Source organism: Drosophila miranda, chromosome 4 (genome assembly GCF_003369915.1).
Source record: "Drosophila miranda strain MSH22 chromosome 4, D.miranda_PacBio2.1, whole genome shotgun sequence".
Classification (NCBI taxonomy): domain Eukaryota; kingdom Metazoa; phylum Arthropoda; class Insecta; order Diptera; family Drosophilidae; genus Drosophila; species Drosophila miranda.
The window spans coordinates 16,867,992-16,887,008 of NC_046677.1; the positions used below are offsets into that span (position 1 = coordinate 16,867,992).

The 19,017-nt window shown below is 39.1% G+C and overlaps 1 protein-coding gene and 1 long non-coding RNA gene across 6 annotated transcripts in view; one reads left to right on the forward strand and one right to left on the reverse strand.

The window, feature by feature from the left end:
* Window positions 1-19,017, reverse strand: part of LOC108163848 — a 155,134-nt gene that overhangs the window by 53,102 nt on the left and 83,015 nt on the right. For all 5 annotated transcript variants that reach the window (XR_004472847.1, XR_004472849.1, XR_004472850.1 and 2 more), the window contains one exon: window positions 13,129-13,226. This is a non-coding gene — a long non-coding RNA (uncharacterized LOC108163848). The remainder of the gene's footprint in view (window positions 1-13,128; window positions 13,227-19,017) is intronic.
* LOC108163846 (proton channel OtopLc) lies at window positions 3,360-7,326 on the forward strand. The gene is given in 8 exon segments (XM_017299363.2): window positions 3,360-3,710; window positions 4,602-4,705; window positions 4,708-5,047; window positions 5,143-5,295; window positions 5,354-5,571; window positions 5,638-5,685; window positions 5,688-6,593; window positions 6,657-7,326. Coding segments are annotated over 8 exon segments (2,397 nt in total). The 5' UTR covers window positions 3,360-3,600; the 3' UTR covers window positions 7,175-7,326.

Below are 19,017 nucleotides of genomic sequence, written 5' to 3' on the forward strand. Positions count from 1 at the left end.
TGAAACTCAAATAGAATACCATCTGAATGGATGCGTCCTGGAGGGCCACTGGAATGGCGAATAGAGGCCAAAGTAAGTGCGTGAACGGTTGACTGATTCAATGAGTGCTTGAAATACTCAGCGCATAGGCCGTGGCCTCTTGAAATCCCTTTTAGAATATCCCCGGATAAATGCAAAACTGTCATTGCAAAAAGGGACAGATGGGGTTCAGAAGTTCTGTTCCAATGGAATTTACCACCAGCTGGAAAATCCTACCACGTTATCTTGCCAAAAGTGTTTGACATCTTTTTGTACACCCCCTAAATGCTGATACGCAATGTGGGGTCTCCTCTGGTGGCCCCATTTGGCACACGTCTGACACTTTCATTAGCCATGACTGTATTTTGGCAGGTTACCACCGACCAAAGTGGTTCTGGCGTTTTTAGGTCTCTGTGGATTGCATTTTTTAGCTAATGAAGAAAATATAACATCTCTAACATCTAACTTGGCGGCAAGCACTTCGTTCCTTGCTTCTGGGCCCATGGAAGCCCCATGATGGAAGCCACTCAAAGTTCGACGTGCAATTAATGCATCTCATCTCAGAGAAGGACGCCACATCAACATGTCCATGTCGATCCTTCGGGCCCTGGGATAAATCTTTGCATGTTCTATCTAGACAGGACAGAGTCGACCTCCGAATACTCAGCAGCGTTTCAGAGTACTCCTCCACGAGCAAAAGTTAAGAACTTTGCAGCAACAGTTCCATGCCATCCATTAGCATGCAAATTTGAAAATGTATTAGCTCCTCGTCTCTGGCCAGGGTCCTGGTTCTAGTTCAGGTCTTGCTACCGGTTCTATTTTGCGGCAGGACCGCAGCTGGTAGAAGCTTTACTGACTTCCAGAGCTCGCTTGAAGTTTGTTGCACAAATTATACACAGATAGAAATCAAGGAGAGCTGCCAAAACCTCCAGAAGTATGTATGTCGGACGGATTGGTAGCGATACCATATGGTCTGGGAACAGTAACTTTATCGCCATGACCTCAAAAAAATGCTGGAGTGTGTCGTTTTCCATGGCAGATGGCAGATTAAGTACGAGGAGTTCGAAGAATTGCACTTTTTGAGCCCCTCAATTGAATATTTTCAAGAGATAATCATTTTATAGCCTGGCTGAAAACATATCTCTTTAGTGGTCTTTTAAAGGCAGTCCATAGGTATAAATATTTTCATTTTTTGTTTTTATTGAATGTTTTCTTCACGGCTATCTTCCTTCCTATCTGTTGCCAAAACGCAATCAGCAAAGAAGACACATACTCCTTGTATTTATTTTACAGACATACTGAGCTTTCCCAACAGAGTGGACACCAACCAAAGCCGCTGTCTGTCAGTTTTTTTATTTCCTGGTAAAAAATTCTTGTTAGATTACTGTGCCGGAAAGAGATAGTTTCCTGTCACTGTTCACCGATAGCAATCAGGGTACGAAAGCATAGAAATCGATATTTATGCCCAAACAAATCCCCATCTTTGAACTTTGTTCCACGTATAATAATCTGATGACACACTTCTTCCAACTATCTTCGAATTACCGGGCACTTTTATTTTGGTATAAATGATGAACTTTCCCCCGGACTCTCATTGTTGTCTAGTGATATCTATATATGTATAAAGACAGAGCCGATAAAAATAAGAATGCTTACGCGTACACAAATATTGACAGAAATAATTGATTACAAGCGTAAACAGAAGCGCCGTTTGATATTACTGAACTGATTTTAATGTACTGATACGAGACGTTCCAATATTTATTCTTCATAGCATTCTGAGCAAGTGCTTCAGCTAACAATCAGGGCCGGAATGGGGGACAACTCGAACGACAAGGCAACAAAAGGTATGTGCCTTCAGTCCCCACCTGTGCAGGCCAGTGGCTGTGGTTGTCCAACTAACCCTTGCTAATATCTGGGCATTAACTAGCCACCAAATTACGTGTACAAGGGCGTGGTCTATGTGTATGTTTGTATTATAAATATTTGGGAGACACCAATAAAGTCTCGCGATAAGAATCGAAGTCTGGTTTCGGCTTCAGTTTTGCGAGAACTGTGTTACCATCTGCACAACATTATTCGAGGGTGCTGTAATAGAGTACTTAATTTAAAATAATGAGTAATCAAGGACAATTTCCAGATTAAATATAGCATATACTGTATAAACATAGTTATATCCGTCAATATATTTAGAAAAGTGTGCAAAAGAGATACTTGACTATTGAGTGACAAAATTAATGGTGGAACGTAACAGTGCAATTGAATACCAAAGAATGCCTACGGTTACATTCAGGTAAAGATATTGAATTTATGTTATAATTCTAGTGATAAAATATTGGTAATAAAAAATAAAAAATACAAAAAAATTAATCAAAAATGTGTTTTAAATGCAACTAGATTTTTTAATAACTTTTATACTATATTACGTGATAAATCGTATGTAATGTATTTAGAATTTATCGCTTTTAGTTGTTAATCACCTGCACAAGCTGCCTTTCAAACCTAATTTGTACATCGAAACTGTCAAGCAGTTTTTTGAAGTGTTTGTCGCCCCTGACGAAAGTGCCCTTAATCATTCTGTATTAAAAATATTCCGGAATATTTTCCGTATTACTATTACTAATAACTTTCACTATACACCGCCTCTCAAGCATCGCATGAGTCATTTACATAGTTTTCCCTTATAATAATCACAAAAGTAATGTTAACAAATCAAAGCAAATAATTTTGTGACGTCACATAAGGCGGATCTTCTGCCAATTAACGTACTCCCAGCAATGGTTAAAAGAGTATTCCATTGACACATGTAGAAAGGCAAATATTTGTACCTTCTGAGATCTGCAAGCAAAATTGACCTAGTAAATAGATAATTGTAAAGAACGCCACTCTAGACTGGTCGGGAGAGCCACTTCTATAGAGTATCAGATATCATACATATTACAGTTGTTTACGGCACTCTTTACATGTTAATTAAGAGTATTCACAAGCGGTTGTAATGACGTAAAGGTGTAGCTGGCGAATCGCAATGGAAACAGAGGCAATGCTAATATACAAATAGAGCGCGAAACTGAAGATCTCTATACATAAGATTTGCGTACACACGAGACTTGTATATATACGAGTACTACATATGTATATTCTGCATATATATTCATACATATTCTTCAAGCCCGGCTGATGATGTGCAAATAGGCTAATAAATTAAGCCAATAATATGAAATAATATGACTGCAATAGATTTATATACACATGCACAAGATCGTAGTCGCTTTGGTAAAAATAGCAAGCTAATGACAACGCTAATCAGTTACTCAAATATCGTCTCGCCGATAGCTTCTCCGGCAATTGAAATAACTGCCTCAAACGGCTGAGAGTCAGTCTCCGAAGTGAAACGGGTCTGCTAGGCTGTGAAAAAGCATCCCAGTAGTCGCCAAAATTCGCAGTCTAGTTCCGCCATTAAACGGTTTAAATAGCGCCTGATCTTCTGACCTTTTCGTCAGCAGCCGTCCCCTCTCTGATCAGATCTCGCGGGTTTTTCTGTTTGTTTGTGCTGATCCAATAGAACTGCGCAGCGGCTGAGATATGTCATTATCCAATTTAAAATCAAGCGCCATGTATGATGAACCCATTAATCTGTGGAAAACCAAGCAGCGCGTTCACTACCACGATGACGTTGTGGCCAAGAAAAAGAAGTGCGTTTCGGCTGTACTATTTACTCGTAAAAACAACTGCAGTGGCACATATACTCGTACATATATGGAAAGCTCTCAATCACTGATATCATTGTGCATTTTTGCTATCATTTTGTCAATGTGGTGGTCGAATAATCTACTTGGACTACTGTTTTGGGTGAGACTGTATGTCTTGGCTGATTGCAGAGATTAGATAACATTGCCGTACATATACATTTTATTGGTTTTAAGCAAAAACGAATATATTTTAAAGGGGTATCCCTCATTTAAGTGAAAATACATACTTGAAGTGAAATAGTGTTGAAAAACAACAGTTCAAATATGTCTTCAAAGTTCTAATTCAAGGTTTCTTGATCCAAAACCATTATCAAATCAAATTTATGGAACTATTCTGAAAGCAAGTCGAAAAAGGTTAATGTACAGCACTTTTTCTTTTCTTAACACAAAGTCCCGGCTTAAAATCCAGACACTGATTGTGGAAAGAAAAGAAAACGTGATTGCTTCATATTTCCGTAAACACTAATGGATCGCTTATCTGGCTTTTGATTGATGAGACAACCGTCCTGGGTTCTATCAGAAAAAATAGAGACATTTTGGAGGAAACACGCGCTGCGCCGATACCACCCACATTGATAATATCACAATTTGCGGACAGAAATCGATCAGAAAGCAATCAGAGGCGCGAACCCATCAAAGTCTTAGCTTTCTTCAGGGTCGGGCCAACGACATCCAATCGTTGACCATAGTCAAATGTCCGTGGTAGAATCAGTTGATCGGGGAACATTGAACTTGTCGCAGCTTTTCGCGAGCATTTCAGATCATGTACATGTGCCACTGCAGGAGTTTTCGGTCCTGAATTGCTTCTTAACTGGTTTTTCAATCCTGCGACAGCCGCCAGATACCCACCGATGTCTGTGAATACATATCTATAAGTGCGCCCAAGAAATCGGATTCCTTTTCACGTCTACCGCCCAATTCGTTGCCGTCTTCGGTGCCGGCACACCACCGCACTCTGTAGGCACCACCTCGAACCAAGTTATCCGCTACGCCCGAACCTCCTGCGACCATTGTGGTCATCACAGCATACCCGTCATGTCTCCCCATCCGATCTCGCCGCTGGCGAAGTCCCAGACGAATCTAGACGTGGTGGAGCACTCCAGTCAACGACATGCCCTACTGCCAATGCCCACCATTGGCTTCCACCGCGATGACTCGGCTTGTACCCTACAAGTGTCGCGAAGACCATCGCTGCTGCTCCAGGAGATCCTCACGCAACGACCACCTATGTTTGGGCGCAAAGATGGCAATGGATTCCTCTCACCGCGTGCCGCCAAAGGGTACAAATGTGTTCTACCTTATGATATTTCCTTCCCTTCTGTAGCGCTCTTTAATCTTTGAAATGGCAGATTATCAATATATTCTGTCTTTCCAGGAATCTGCAAAGCACTGCCAGTGGAAGTACAGCGACAATCAATCTACAGAGCGGCACTGCGAGCGCCAGGAATGGATCTACAGCGTTCTTTGACAATGGAGCAAAAAGCTATCAGGCCAAGCAACAAAAGGAAAAGAATCGGCGCACGGGAAAGTAATGATCCACTGCAATTTATCTAAATAGAGCGAAAATTATCAAACTTTTGCCACAGCGATGCCATAAGTTCAGCACTTTCGGCCACATATTGCAAACTACTGGTTCTGCTGGGAGTGTGCCTGCCCATCACGGAAGTTATTTCGGAACAGATACCCACCTATGTGTATCAGGGCTTCTACGTCTATCTCTACGTGGGCAGCATACTCTTTGTCATCTTCCTGTACATCAGCGCCTTTCGAAATCGATCACTCTTCAATGCTCTCAAGGACTTTCGTAAGCCTAATCATAGTTCTATCTCAAGCCAAGGATAAGTTTTCTCATTCCTGATTATTTTCTCAGATGAGAAGAACAGCAATGTACACCTCAAACACAAAGTCACTCACTTTGGAGCTTTTACCTACGAGTCGGAGCCATTGCTTTTGCTATTGGTACAATGGTCTACTCAGGCCTGGAGTTTGGTCAGTTCTTCGAACTAAATGGTCATCCAGGCTGCCGTGATGTGTTTGTGGCCATCACACCCATCTGTCGCATGGTTTTGTGCATCGCTCAGGTGCAGTTTATCTTCCTGAACACAACCTACATGGATATGGCTCGCCACAAAGTGACCTCCCGGTTCGGACTTATGCACATGGTAGCCACAAATCTCTGCGAGTGGCTGTACGTCCTGGTTGAGGAAACCAAGCACGAGATCTTTCATATTAGCCACCACGATGTGGACCCAGACAATGACCCTATAATGCACAATGGGACCCATGGCCTACCCAATTGGTCGGCGATGAATGAATCTCTGAATCACCACAAAGCGCATTTGACTGTCAAGGATCCGCTCAACCATACTATTTTGGCCAATGTGAGCTCCATAATAGCCAACGTCACAGCGACTCCATCGTCAACACCTGCGTCCTTCACTGGCTGCTCTCGCACCACAATCATGGGGGCATTGGTGCAACAGTTGTCACCGTTTTTGTTTCCCTGCACCATCGAGTACTCATTGATCTGCGCTGTGATCCTCTACGAGATGTGGAAGACTGTCAAATCCATACCGGACATCGACAAGACGCGCAAGAACTCAGTCAAGCCTGTGGCCCAGAAGCCGGCCCATCACTTCTCCGTCGATTGCTCGCAGTCGCACAAGGGTCTCTTCTTCGGCATACTGATCATAGTGATGACAATTATCGCCATGATCATGTACTTTGTGCTGTACACCCAGCCTGGCTATGAACTGGTTGCCACCCAGGAGGTTACTCTCTGGGAGACTTTTATGTACTTTATGTGCGCTGCGGCTGTGATTACGGGTAAGGAATTATACGCGCTTTAGGAAAAAGTAATACATCTTCATCTCTTGCATGTACCTTCAGGCATGTTCCTCATGCGCGATCTGAGATATATTAAGGATACCAGCGACGAGCACCACTCCATGGACTTGGACAATCTCCTGCTAATCGTGGCCCAAACAGGTGTTTACCTGTACGGATTGTTCAGCATATTGGGCAGCTATTTTGCCAAATGGGATACGGTACCCGATCGCGTTGAGGGCATCATCGCTGAGGTGTTCGGGGTGGTCCAGACCTCCCTGCAGACGATGTTCATCCTCCATGCCAGCCATCGACGGTGCAAGGGCGCTAAGCAGGTGCGCCGAAAGCCAGGGCGAGAGATCATTACGTTTCTGCTCGTGGCCAATATTGCCATCTGGTTTGTAAACACCCTGATCAAGGGGCGTGCCGTGTTCCGGGAGTCCCATCTGGAGTTCTTTGGCGTCTGGGGCTGGACGATCATTACGCATATATCCATGCCGCTGGCTATTTTCTATCGCTTCCACTCAACGATCTGCCTCTTCGAGGTTTGGAAAATCACCTACAAAGCCAAGGCTCATTAGTTTTGTATCCAACCCGTTGATCGGTTTCCATTAGCTTTCTCTTTTTAGTTAATTTAAAACTTTAGGTGTTTATTCCTTAATTTATGAGTAAGTGCGAACTACTGGATAATTTTTTATTGTTAGCACAAATAAAGATTTAATTTATTCAGCGATATAGATGTTATATTTTTAATTGACGCTAAAGTTTTTATTAATGGATCGTCTATGACTTTTGAATGCATTTTAAATTATTTTATTAGACACAAAAAATTGATGTGCAAATTTTCGAAATAATTTATTGCCAAGTTACGGTTTGTTTTTACCCCATAAAATGTATCACTTTTGAAAGATTGACAACTGCAAAAACTAAGCCAAACTTAAGAAAATAGAGCTGTCTGTCCGGCTTACGCCTTGGGTCTCCGTCCAATTTTGTAGACAATTTATTATTATGATGACATAATGCCATAGACAATAATGGTATTTTGTTGGAGTGCTTATAAAACCAAATCCCTTTGAAGTACCAGAATCACGTGGCCAAATAGCAAATGGACTTCTATGAATTGCTTCTGATAGATAGTCGGCTTTCTTCAAGCGAACTCTTTGATAAGCCACGACCATTTTCTGTTATCAATGACACAACAAATTAAATGAAATATTACATATTCTGCAGACGGTTCGTCGACTAAACCTGGACCTTTGGTTCGTTTTCCCTTCGCCAGCAATTGATGATAAGAATAAAATGACGAACAACTTAATAACTGTGTCTATGCATTCGGATTGAGCGGAATAGGTATAGAAACAATAAAAGCAAACCTAAGCCAAACAAATGTTTACATTTAAATTGACGTAATCAATAAACAACAGAAGAAATCGTTGGCTCCAAAAATAAAATCAGTATTCGTGTATTTGCGTTATCGTGGCTGACGTAAATCTTATGCCAGAAAACGTTGACGCAGACAATTGACAAATCGTCGTTTCCGTTTCCTGTTGCTTATGCTCTCTCCTATAAGGATGTACATATGGGGGAGTCGGGAAATAACTGTCACGTGGGCATAAATTTGATATGCTCCACGAACACTCGTATTCATGAGGGTGTATGTTTAAGGAGTGCGTGTGTGTTTAAGGGGGGACTTTCAAATAGAAACATTAATGTAAATAAAAAAGTATTGAGCCATGAAGTTGATGAATTGGCGCATATAAATTATGCCCTTTTTTCGTGATGGCGGCAATTGTTATTCAGGTGGCACAACCAACGATAATAAACTGGCAATTTGCGGTTAACAAATCTCATGATGTATGGCCTTATCACATCCATCAGATGAACACGTGAGCCGCATATGTAATCAGGTGGCAGAAAAACAATCAATTGACTTTGTTAACTTTCAGAAATTTATATCCGTGCGTGAAATTGGTCTCCATAATTTAAATTAAAACTCCCCATTCCAGTGGAGTCAATATATTTAATAATTATATTTATATTTAATATTTCATATATCAAAAATATGTATAATCCACATGCTGTTGGTACCACCATCTTACATGTGCGTCACACGCGGCGTATGCGTATTTCAGATGAAATTTCTGGCCCAGTAAAAGGCTCCTGATACGGGAAATTCGTATGTCATTGTTTTGTTTTCATGGCTATTAAATTTTGGTTTCTGTCCGATTGGGTGAATTTTTAATACACCAGCATATTTTCTTCACCAACTGTTCCCTCTAAAACTAAATAATCTAACAAAATATAAATAAACAAATATGACTAAGTACCCTCAAAATCGCTTTAATAAGCTTTTGCACCACTCCCACTCGATTTCCCCCCAAAATAAAACGTTAAGTGCAATTACCAACGAACTGTGGAATTATATTCGAAAGGATAAGGAAAATGGCAACCTAATTAGCGCATTAAAAAGCAAATCCAGAAAGATGCCAGCCATGCAGCAAAATAATTGTAAATATGGCTTCAGTTGAGTTGAAAAATTAATAAAAAAAACTCAATTAAAATGGGTTTATTAAATATAGGAAAAAAATGGCAGTCGATATCAGTTTTTATGAAGCCATCATCAACGTGGCGACCGAGCCAGATGTCAACTGGTACACAGAGGAGGAAAATGGAAAAAAAAACCAGAGAAGCCCTAAAGTTGTAAATGGAAATGACGCGGAAGCGCTAAGGACAATGACGGACGTTGACGATGACGAGGAAGCGTTTGTGTTGCTGTTTGACTCGGGCGAGGTGACTACATGGAGGTGACAGCCAAGTGCTTCGAGCGGAAACGGAAATTTAAAGTCCAAGCAAATGGCCGAGCAAAATGGACAAACAGCTGACGAATGCTACTCTTGATGGCAAGATGGGAAGTGAGCAAAGTGTGGACCTCCTAAGGCATGACCAGGAAACAGTAAAGCACCTCTCACTCATAAAACTAGGACAGGTCTTGGTCCCTCAATTATTAAGGAAAAACGCATTACTTTCATCAGAATGATGGTCAAACAGAAGGAGCCAGCAAATTTATTTGAATCTCAACCAGAAAGTAATTATAATTGCAAATCCCATTCCCATCCCCACTTCCATTCCCACAAAACATAAAACATAAAATATTTCTGGTCCAAAAGTAGTTATCTTAAACAACTTAAAGGCTTGAAAATTTGGAAAGTACGGGAAGTATAACACCAATTCTTTAAAGCATTACCCGCTAAAAACTGTTCCAGCTGCATCAAAAAGTAAATAGAAATAAAACAATTTGCTCCCCATTAGGTGGAACACTGACACCAGAGAGGGACGAGCATCACGTAGATCGAAAGCATTTTTCCTGTCCAGAAAACAGAAAATAAAACAAAACGTGTTCCTGGTGGAAAATCTTTGGTGGCTGTTGTCCTCTACGGTCTGCTGCTTTGGCAAACGAAACACGTAATACACGCACATGGCTGGCCAAAGACATTAGAGTGACACAATTAATCTTTTTAAAGGAAGACGTCAACAGTTGATGGCCCGTGCTGGAGCAGAGTAAAAGTACTGATGCAAATACTAGATGTTTTCGGAAAAGGAAAACTTTGAACAGGATGCTACAGTTCGACAGAAAAATTGTAGAGAAAATAGAGGATTATCGTCATATCAATTCCTGAGTTCGACCTGCATTTACTGCATTTATTTGTATCCATATTTTACGAATGTTTCGCCCCCAAAGCCTATTCAATTGCGATGCAAGAAATGGGAAAAGCTGTTCATCATTGTCACGGATTTTTATTTGTTCCCTGCGACACATGGGGAATGGTCGATTGCACAGCAGGTAGACTATATAGATATGAATAATGAAAGGCACTATATTTTATTTTCATAGTGAGAGCACTCTAATAAAACAACAATTTCGTAGGCCTCGAAGAGATAATAAATAACGATAAAATATATGCTTTGGCCACCGGGGAAAATGAACTCTAGCACCTGTCGTTTTGAAATTTTATGTGGCACCAAAGGAAAACTAAGCAATTTGCTTGGCTCCAGCGAAAACGTGTGAAAAATCGACAACCCCAAGTTCACGGATGCACAAAAATCAAGTGAAATAACTCATTTCTGTGGCAGTTGTTCACTGAAGTTCTTTTTGTAGATAAATGTAGCGAGAAGAGCGGTACAATATTTATGCAAAAACCCAAACACGCTTTTAGTTTTAGTCTAGCATGGGTTTTTGTATCTTTGTGACCTCATGGGGATATGATACCGAAACCATGCAATTGAATGATGGACATTTGATGGAAGGGTCGCATCACGTACGCAATGGATGGGCCAGATGGAAATTTATCTGAACCTTTCTCAGGTCAACAAAGGCGACACTCTAAAAGATTTATTTTGTAAATGGACCTTTGATTTCGATTGCTGACACGGAAAGACAAATGCTTTCATCGCAAGCACCACAAATGTTTAAAGGATGAGTACGCAACGATCTGTAATGTTTCAATATGTGGTGTATATTTATATATTAAAGCTACGTAACACTTTCGGCTGTTTCAGCCTCTGGAGAAAGCAGAGCTACAGTAGCTGATGCTTCAGGCCGTCATTTAATTAGTTACTCGATAGCTATCATATTGTCTTTCATATTTGGCGCTATTTCAATTTAAATAATCTTTCCATAGCTATCAATTTATCTATCACATTTGGCGCTTCTGCAAGTAATTAACTTTCTTCTTTGCCCACAGGACTTCGAGAAGTTCTTCGCCTAGTACTGCTTTTCTGGCACACCAACGGGGTTTGCTATCTATTCGCTTACCTCCCAGATGTGCCATTAGTGTTTTTTCCTATCATACATATGCCTGGTGTGCAGTTTGGATTCTCTGTGCCGTTGCCAGACAAAAAGTTAATAGAATTTTAAATGAGCTGGATTGTTCTTGTACGAGAAAAGTTTAAATTAAACAGTGACCAATACAATTGAAATATTTATTACGATTTTTTTTTTCTATTTGCACAAAATATTTAAGTTTACATACAATTGTTTTAAAAATTTTCACTGAACGTTTAGTGCACTACTTTGTGTATTCAATTCATAGTTAGTAAATATATAATATTCTGTATACATCAGAATGATGAAGAAATCTATCTGGTCCTCAACATTGATTAAATTTTAAATTACATTAATTTTAGGTACCTGAGAAAATAATGATATTCTGTTAAATTAACAATAATTTGTGTAGTTTTAGTCATGTAATAAACTGAAAAGATTGTTAGGGCACCTGCCACCTTCTGCAGATCGAATCAAGTTGTATCCCATCTATCGCTGTTGGGATGTACAATTTTTCGTATACGTATATATGTTACTCCCGTCAATTTTGATGTCACAACTGCTCCAACGATTCATTTTTTCACTTTCTGAATTCGGCAGGAAACCCAACGCATGTCCAACATTTGCATGGCCAACATTTACACTTATCAACATTATATTGGGCGACAGCTGTTTGCGGTTGTGTGCCACACATTCTGGTTAACATTGCGTATGAATAATTTAATATTTCTGGTTTTTTGTCCCCTCGTTTTTTGGCTGCTGTTTGAATAATTGTGTACACACACAACGCTCTCTTGCTGTTGAACAAAAACCGTAGTGGCTTTGAAACCATTGACAGCAGATGATTTCAATTGGATTTCAACCGCAGCATGACAGGCAACCGACCCAAAAATGGTATGACATGGATATCGAATATAAGGAATTGGAAAAAATACCATCCCAAGTATTGCACATGCGGTAGCTCATGCCCGAGCATCAAAGCCACAATTGCCTCGAAAGTCAAGCGCCGCCAATGTTGGCTTCGAGTCAAATGAAATGTAGATCTAAGGAAAATGCAGCTGCCACAACTCCGATTTGCATTGGCAGAGAAAAACTTTTGCGTAAAGGTAAATTGGCTCGGTTCAACGTTCTGCTTTCGAATGGAAAATGCAATCGACAAGCATTTTGAGGGCAGGGAACGGGTACGGTACGGAAAGGGCCTTTGTGAGCAGTCAAAAGGCTGCAATAAAAACTTACGTCGCACAGGGACCATGGAAATCGAATCGAATTGCAGGAAAATATAAAAAAGGAAGAATACACAAACGATATACATACATGTTGCGAAAAAAATGTACACTTTTAATTTTTACGTTTATAACCAATATTTTTAATATTAAGGGAAATCAGGGAAAAATGTTTTTCTTTTCATATCATATACTGGTCGACGAGGCCAATAAGGGAAAACAACAATATAAACCCCGATTGATAACGAACCAATTTGGTCGCTCGATTCTGATTAACTGTAGTTCTACCTTTTTTGTGAGATGAGTGTGATAGCGAACCTGGTCTCTCGAGATTTCAATCTATTTTAATGTTGCCAGATAATCTGTCGACAATAATAGAAATCTTAAAAGAGCGATTTTTTGTCTCGAGTCCTGTTATGAGACAATTTATGGTTAAAACTAAGAATATAAAAGGTTATAAATATAGTGTGATAAATAATTTAGTTCCTACCTTGTTGGCCATCGAAGACTTAGATCATATTCGTAATCCTTTGTTAGTTGATGAAATATTAACAAGCGATTCGAGAAGATGTCTTGTGTATATCTTATCTGCAATGCAAAATAAATCATTTATGTTATAAGCATGCAAATTTTTTACGCAAAGACAAAACTAAATAGCAAGATAATTGCTGCCAAAAATTCTTTGTGATGAAAACGACGAGGATGATGAACCCCCAATTATAGACCATGGAAAGTCTCTGTCAACGATTTTGGGTCGAAGCGATGATGGGTGACTTTTGCTAGTTTCTGACTAGAGAAACTAACACTAAACATAAAAAGAAACTCAGTGACATCTTCTGGGTAATCTCAGGGAAAATCTATGGAAAAAGGGAAGGAAGGAAAAAAGAGAAAATGTATGCAATTTATTGGTTCTTTAACAAAAGATTATTACTAGAATATTTGCTCAGAAAATTATTCATTTGTCTTCACTTTCCCCAAACAACCTGCGTATATTCCACAAGAGATGAATAAACAGGGATTGTCATAAACTGGTTTCACGACCACAAGTGATGGGAGCGCAGTGTGTGAAAGATACATCCCTACAGATGGGACACAAGAGAGTCGGAAAAGTCCCCTTTAGCAAGGTCCCTAACTCTCTAAGTGCAGCAGTAAAACATGAAGTACTCAACGTACCACACAAATTTATTCAGCTTTTGACTAGCGACTATTTGCTAAAATTATGTCCAACAAAAGTGTAAAAAATGAATAAAAAATAGTTGCGAGTAAAAAAGTTTTAAAGTTATAGTTATATGTATAACGGGTAGAATGATTTCCCTAATTAATAAAACTAATTTAATTATAAATGTATGCTGAATGCTAAAATATACATATACCACAAGTGGATCAACATATTTGGATCTTAATTAAAAAAATTTCAAATATATTTCCCTTTGTTTGCATTTGTAAAGTGTATTTAATTCAATCAAATTATAGTATAATGAATAAATAGCGTTCATGTAAATACATATATCTGACATTTTTTGTTAATGAATTAAGCTGTTTATTAAAATGTTCTCGCCTTTATTCCAGTAGCACTTCATTTACATTTTATTTATTACAAATAGCCTCACATTTTTCGAATTCAAAATGAATGATATAAAATGTTTTTATTGGATTTAAATGATATTCCGAAAGCGCGGTTGGCGAAAAGGAAAACATAAAGATTGACTATTTTCTACTGATTGAAATGCATTTGGTAAATTAAATCATAAAAATGCAAATGAATATTTCCTCAGCCATAAAAAGCTAACAAAATCGAAATAAAGGACTTCTGAATAATCAATTTCCCATAAAATTAAGATCTCCATTTGGAAGTCGTATTAAAAATGTTGGAGGAAATGTAGAAACAATAAATAATATGTACATTTTAATGTAAAGCTAATCTGCTAATGTGATCATCATCATCAGCTGGAGGGCGGCTAAATTCCGTCATTCCTATATCCTTCCGGTAGTCCATTGCAAAATGACACAGACCCTGAGAGATTGGAAAAGATTTTCTTGATCCTATTTTACTTTTTCCTAGGTTCTTCCTCAATCCAAAATGTCTGTCATTGAGCAAGAGTATTTTTACGGATAACTTTTTAGTAGTTTCCACCACTTTTCTCCCACGTTTGAAATCATTCAAGTTGTTGAATTTTTTAATTCGAAAATTTGTTTAAATAAATAATAATAATAAACTCTTTGAACATCGGAACATACACTCCAACAGAATAATATTTGAGTTCACTCTCCAACACCATAACACACTGCGCTTAGCCAAGGGAAATAGCTCATCATTGAATCGTAATCCTCTGGCATAATGTTTTGATTGGACGGCCAACGACAGGCACTGCTCAGAAATGTCAAATGCCAAACTCAATTTATCGACCTCTTGGCCCTGGCCACAGATACAACCAGAATATTGTCAGCCGGACATTTACAAATTCGAGGCCAACAGAACACTCTGCAGCTCTCATCCTGTCTCGCACCAATTGATTTAATTTATGCTGCGTAACCAGCTCCATAGAATGATGAGCAATTTGAGTGACTTAAAGTTGATTTTATTTAAAGATATATATGTATCCATTTCTACATGTGTATAATGCCACAGACCCTCAAAGATTAAAGTGGGAATTTTGAACACTTAGTTATTTAATTTCAATCCATAGATAGTTTTTTCAACTATGCATAGATATTTATGTTAATTTTCGCCAACTCTTACTTAATTTGTTCACACTTTGAGAGAGTTTAATGACTTCGCAGGTGTTTTTAAGAGAAAAAATAAAACTGATTCTTTAAAGTATAAAACATGATCAGCCTTGGTTTTAAAGGAATTTAATGGTCTGTCAAACAGTCCATTATTCCTACCACTTTGCGCTAATAGCCTGTACTAAGCGTGAACAAAGTTTTGGGTGCCAAATTTGTTGAGTGCCCCGCTGTTATTTTCATGAAAACTTTTCTTTTGACACATGAAAACGGAATTTAAGTCTGCATCACTCGATGTTTTTCCCGGCACTTAATTAAAGCTGTAGCAAAGTGGGATGGATATGCAGTCAAAAGATTATTTCTATTTTAGGCAGTAGCAGAATTCAAGCACTACTCGTAGAAGGTTTTGAATGGCAGGGGCCTCTTCTCTGGAGACGTGGCTGTTGCCATTGCAAGGCAGCGGTAATTTCACTCTACTCACACACACACACTGACGTATTAAATTTCAGTGCCTGCCACATAAGTGGGCTTTCTGCTTTTCCCCACTTAGTTGCACTCTGAGGGCAATGAAAAAGTTTTGCTTAGAAAATGTGCCCGGGCTGGAAGGCTGCTGCTTGTGTGTCAGAGTCATTACCAGCTGGGCTTCTCAGGATCTCCATACCCGTAGGTACATCAAACTAAGGATAGATGCTGGGAGTGCGTCACATTGGAGCAGTCAACACACTTATGCACTTAGTCGGGGATAGTAATTTGCACATCATTTTTAATTTAAGACTTGACTATACAATGACCTAATTGTGCCCAGGTTGGAACATTTGGATTGTGTTGTGGGGATTTCTTTGAAGATATTTGATAGAGTTGATTTTAGATAATATTGTGGTATACATTTTTTTGTTTTTGAATTTTTTCTTTTACTCATGCACTCGAAGCAGCAAAGGGCGAAACACACAAAACGTGTTTTCAAAGACGTATTTACAGGAATGGTAAAGGGGTATAAGGACACGCATAAAATATACTATACCCTCATAAATGCCACAACCCATATCCCCAGCCATAAAATCAGGCATCGTTACGTTTATTGAACTTGATAGTTCCCGACACCTAGCCCTGAGTGGGGGACATCACCATCTAAAATTAACCGTCTTTTTAATTGCATTATGAATGGATTTTGCTTAAACGATCTTAAAAGAGAGATATTTACATATACAAAAAATAAATATATATAAACGGAGAACAAATTAAAGCTGGTTCTTTAATCTCTTTAGGTCACAATACGTTCCTTCATATTTTTTCATATCCTTCTGTATGCTTTATGCTGAAGCCAAGAACAACAAATTCTTCTATAAACAGTGTACACCTATAACGACCAAAGCAATGCCAAAAATAAAAACCCCAATTGATTGTAAATCCAACCAATAAAAAAACCAAACGGAACAAGGTGAAATAAAACAAGTTGCTTGAACAATGGATAAAATCAGACGGAAAATGGAAAAAAGTGCAAAAATAAAAGCGTTATTCCACTCAATTGCACGGGGGAAAAGACTGCGAGGGTGAAAGACAAGAAAAACCAATAAGAAAGCAAAAGCTAAAAAAATATAAAATTGAAAATTGACCATAAACCCGAACCAGGGTGCTCCAGATACGTAGATAAGCGCGAAGGAGAAAACAACAAATTGATAATAACTCTCCTTTTGAAACACCATTTGAGAGAATATTTTATAACTATTATGAGAAGACGTTTGTTACAAAGCAAGGGAATCATATCTGATTCTTTATAGTGTGTACGAGTATGAATTTCTTATGAGCATTGAAATGTTTATTTCCCTAACTATCGGCCTACAACTTGGAGCAGAATCTTTCTGTTCTAGACAATTTCATACATTTACGTAGCTCACATTGAAACTTTCTGCACGATAAAAAACGAGAGCTCATTGAAGATGATTCTGTATGCACTATCAAACAAAAATGTTATTTCTGCCTGCAATAGAAACAATGGATCTGTAAGAGTATACAAAAGACCAGCCATACAGTCACGTTTTTCTCCCTTTCGTTTGGTCCCCAATTCCCTACTCTTCTGAAGGCTAAGCCGTAATTTGCTGGGCTGAATCGAGGGGTGACATTTGTCATCATAATAATTTAAGTAGAACTGATAATCTTTGACAGGCGAAAGTGTCCTTGACTGGCGACACCCCAAAAAGGTGGCCCGCCTGCTTTTGTTCGAGTCCCCCCAGTTATCTTTTGTTTTTCCCGCAGTTAAATTTTCGCCGGCATTCGTTCAACTCAGAACCGAAAGAATTCATGTCATTTGTGTTTGTTCCTCCTGCCGCTGCCGCTGTAAAATCAGCAACAGCCTCAACATAAGTTAAGTTTATTATCCATTTTATGCTAATCGATTTTGAGACACTTGCAACAGATGCTTCAACAATGTAGGCTAGAAAAATCATTTCTGAATTATTCTTTGCAGGATTGGGGTAAAATTAAGATAAATTAGGCATTTAAAAATCATATATCCTATTTTATCTATCAAATCTGTCCTTTAAAATAAATTTTAAGATTCAAGCATAATTTCGTATAATTTTTTTACAGCTGTTTCCAAACGAGCTTCCCCTACTGCCTCGAAACCCTTTTCTTTTGTGAATTCAAATATGTATGTAAATGATGTTCGAAATGTGTAACATATGCGATTTCTGGTCATATAGTCAGTTCTGTGCTAGTTTTTTGTTTTGTCCGACGCAACTGATTATGTTATTCAGATTAGCCGCAAAAGTCTGTAGTTGGACCCCATTTGTCGTGTCCCAAACATAAATTCTGGCAATGTGCCACATTCGCTTCAAGGTTGAAGCCAACCTACACACGTGATGGGGCAAGCCGAATTGGATAGATTTCAGTGAGTTTTCGGCTGTCAGGCAAAGAGCAGAGCAATGAAAAGAGCAGTGCCATCAATTGCCCAGGCTGTTGCTTCTCCTGTTGGCGCTGTATGGTAATTGGAATACATTTTGAAAGCGATGTGTACAGCTCAAAATGAAACTATGGAAGTCCAGAAATACCTTTCTCAAGAATTTATGTGTACAATTTAATAAATTGTTTCTCATTATTCCAGAAACACTTTGTTTGTTGGTGACAAATTTAGCAGATTTTATCGATCCAAGAATAACGAATGTTGAGTCATTTCGAAGGTCGCCTCTACGGGTGTCTTTATTTATCTTGCTCATAGAGATGTACACACTTTTATTGAGCCCAGGCTAAAGTGGTCCCCATGGGATAGTTAGGATAATAGCATGCGGCCGTTTCAACGAGGCGTATGAGTAATTTATGCTAAGCAATTGACTTGTTGACAGGACCAAATATATATGTATATTCATTCCAAACCATATATACATAGATGCAGGAGCAGAGGTCCCGAAGAACTCATAATCCTTAGGCTCAAAGTAAAAAGACGGAACAAAGGAGCCACAAATCCCCGGTAATCTGCATGTAATTGACATATGATTGGAGGAGCAGCATCTGGCTGGATGCCAAGTCCTTTTTACGTGCTGGCGGTCTAATCTGCCACCGTGGAGTGCCGTCGGGTGGAGGAGACATGTGATGAGCTCGTTGCGGCTCGGCGCGGTAACTAAAATCCAGATGAAAGCCAACACCTTGTCGCCAGGTGAGA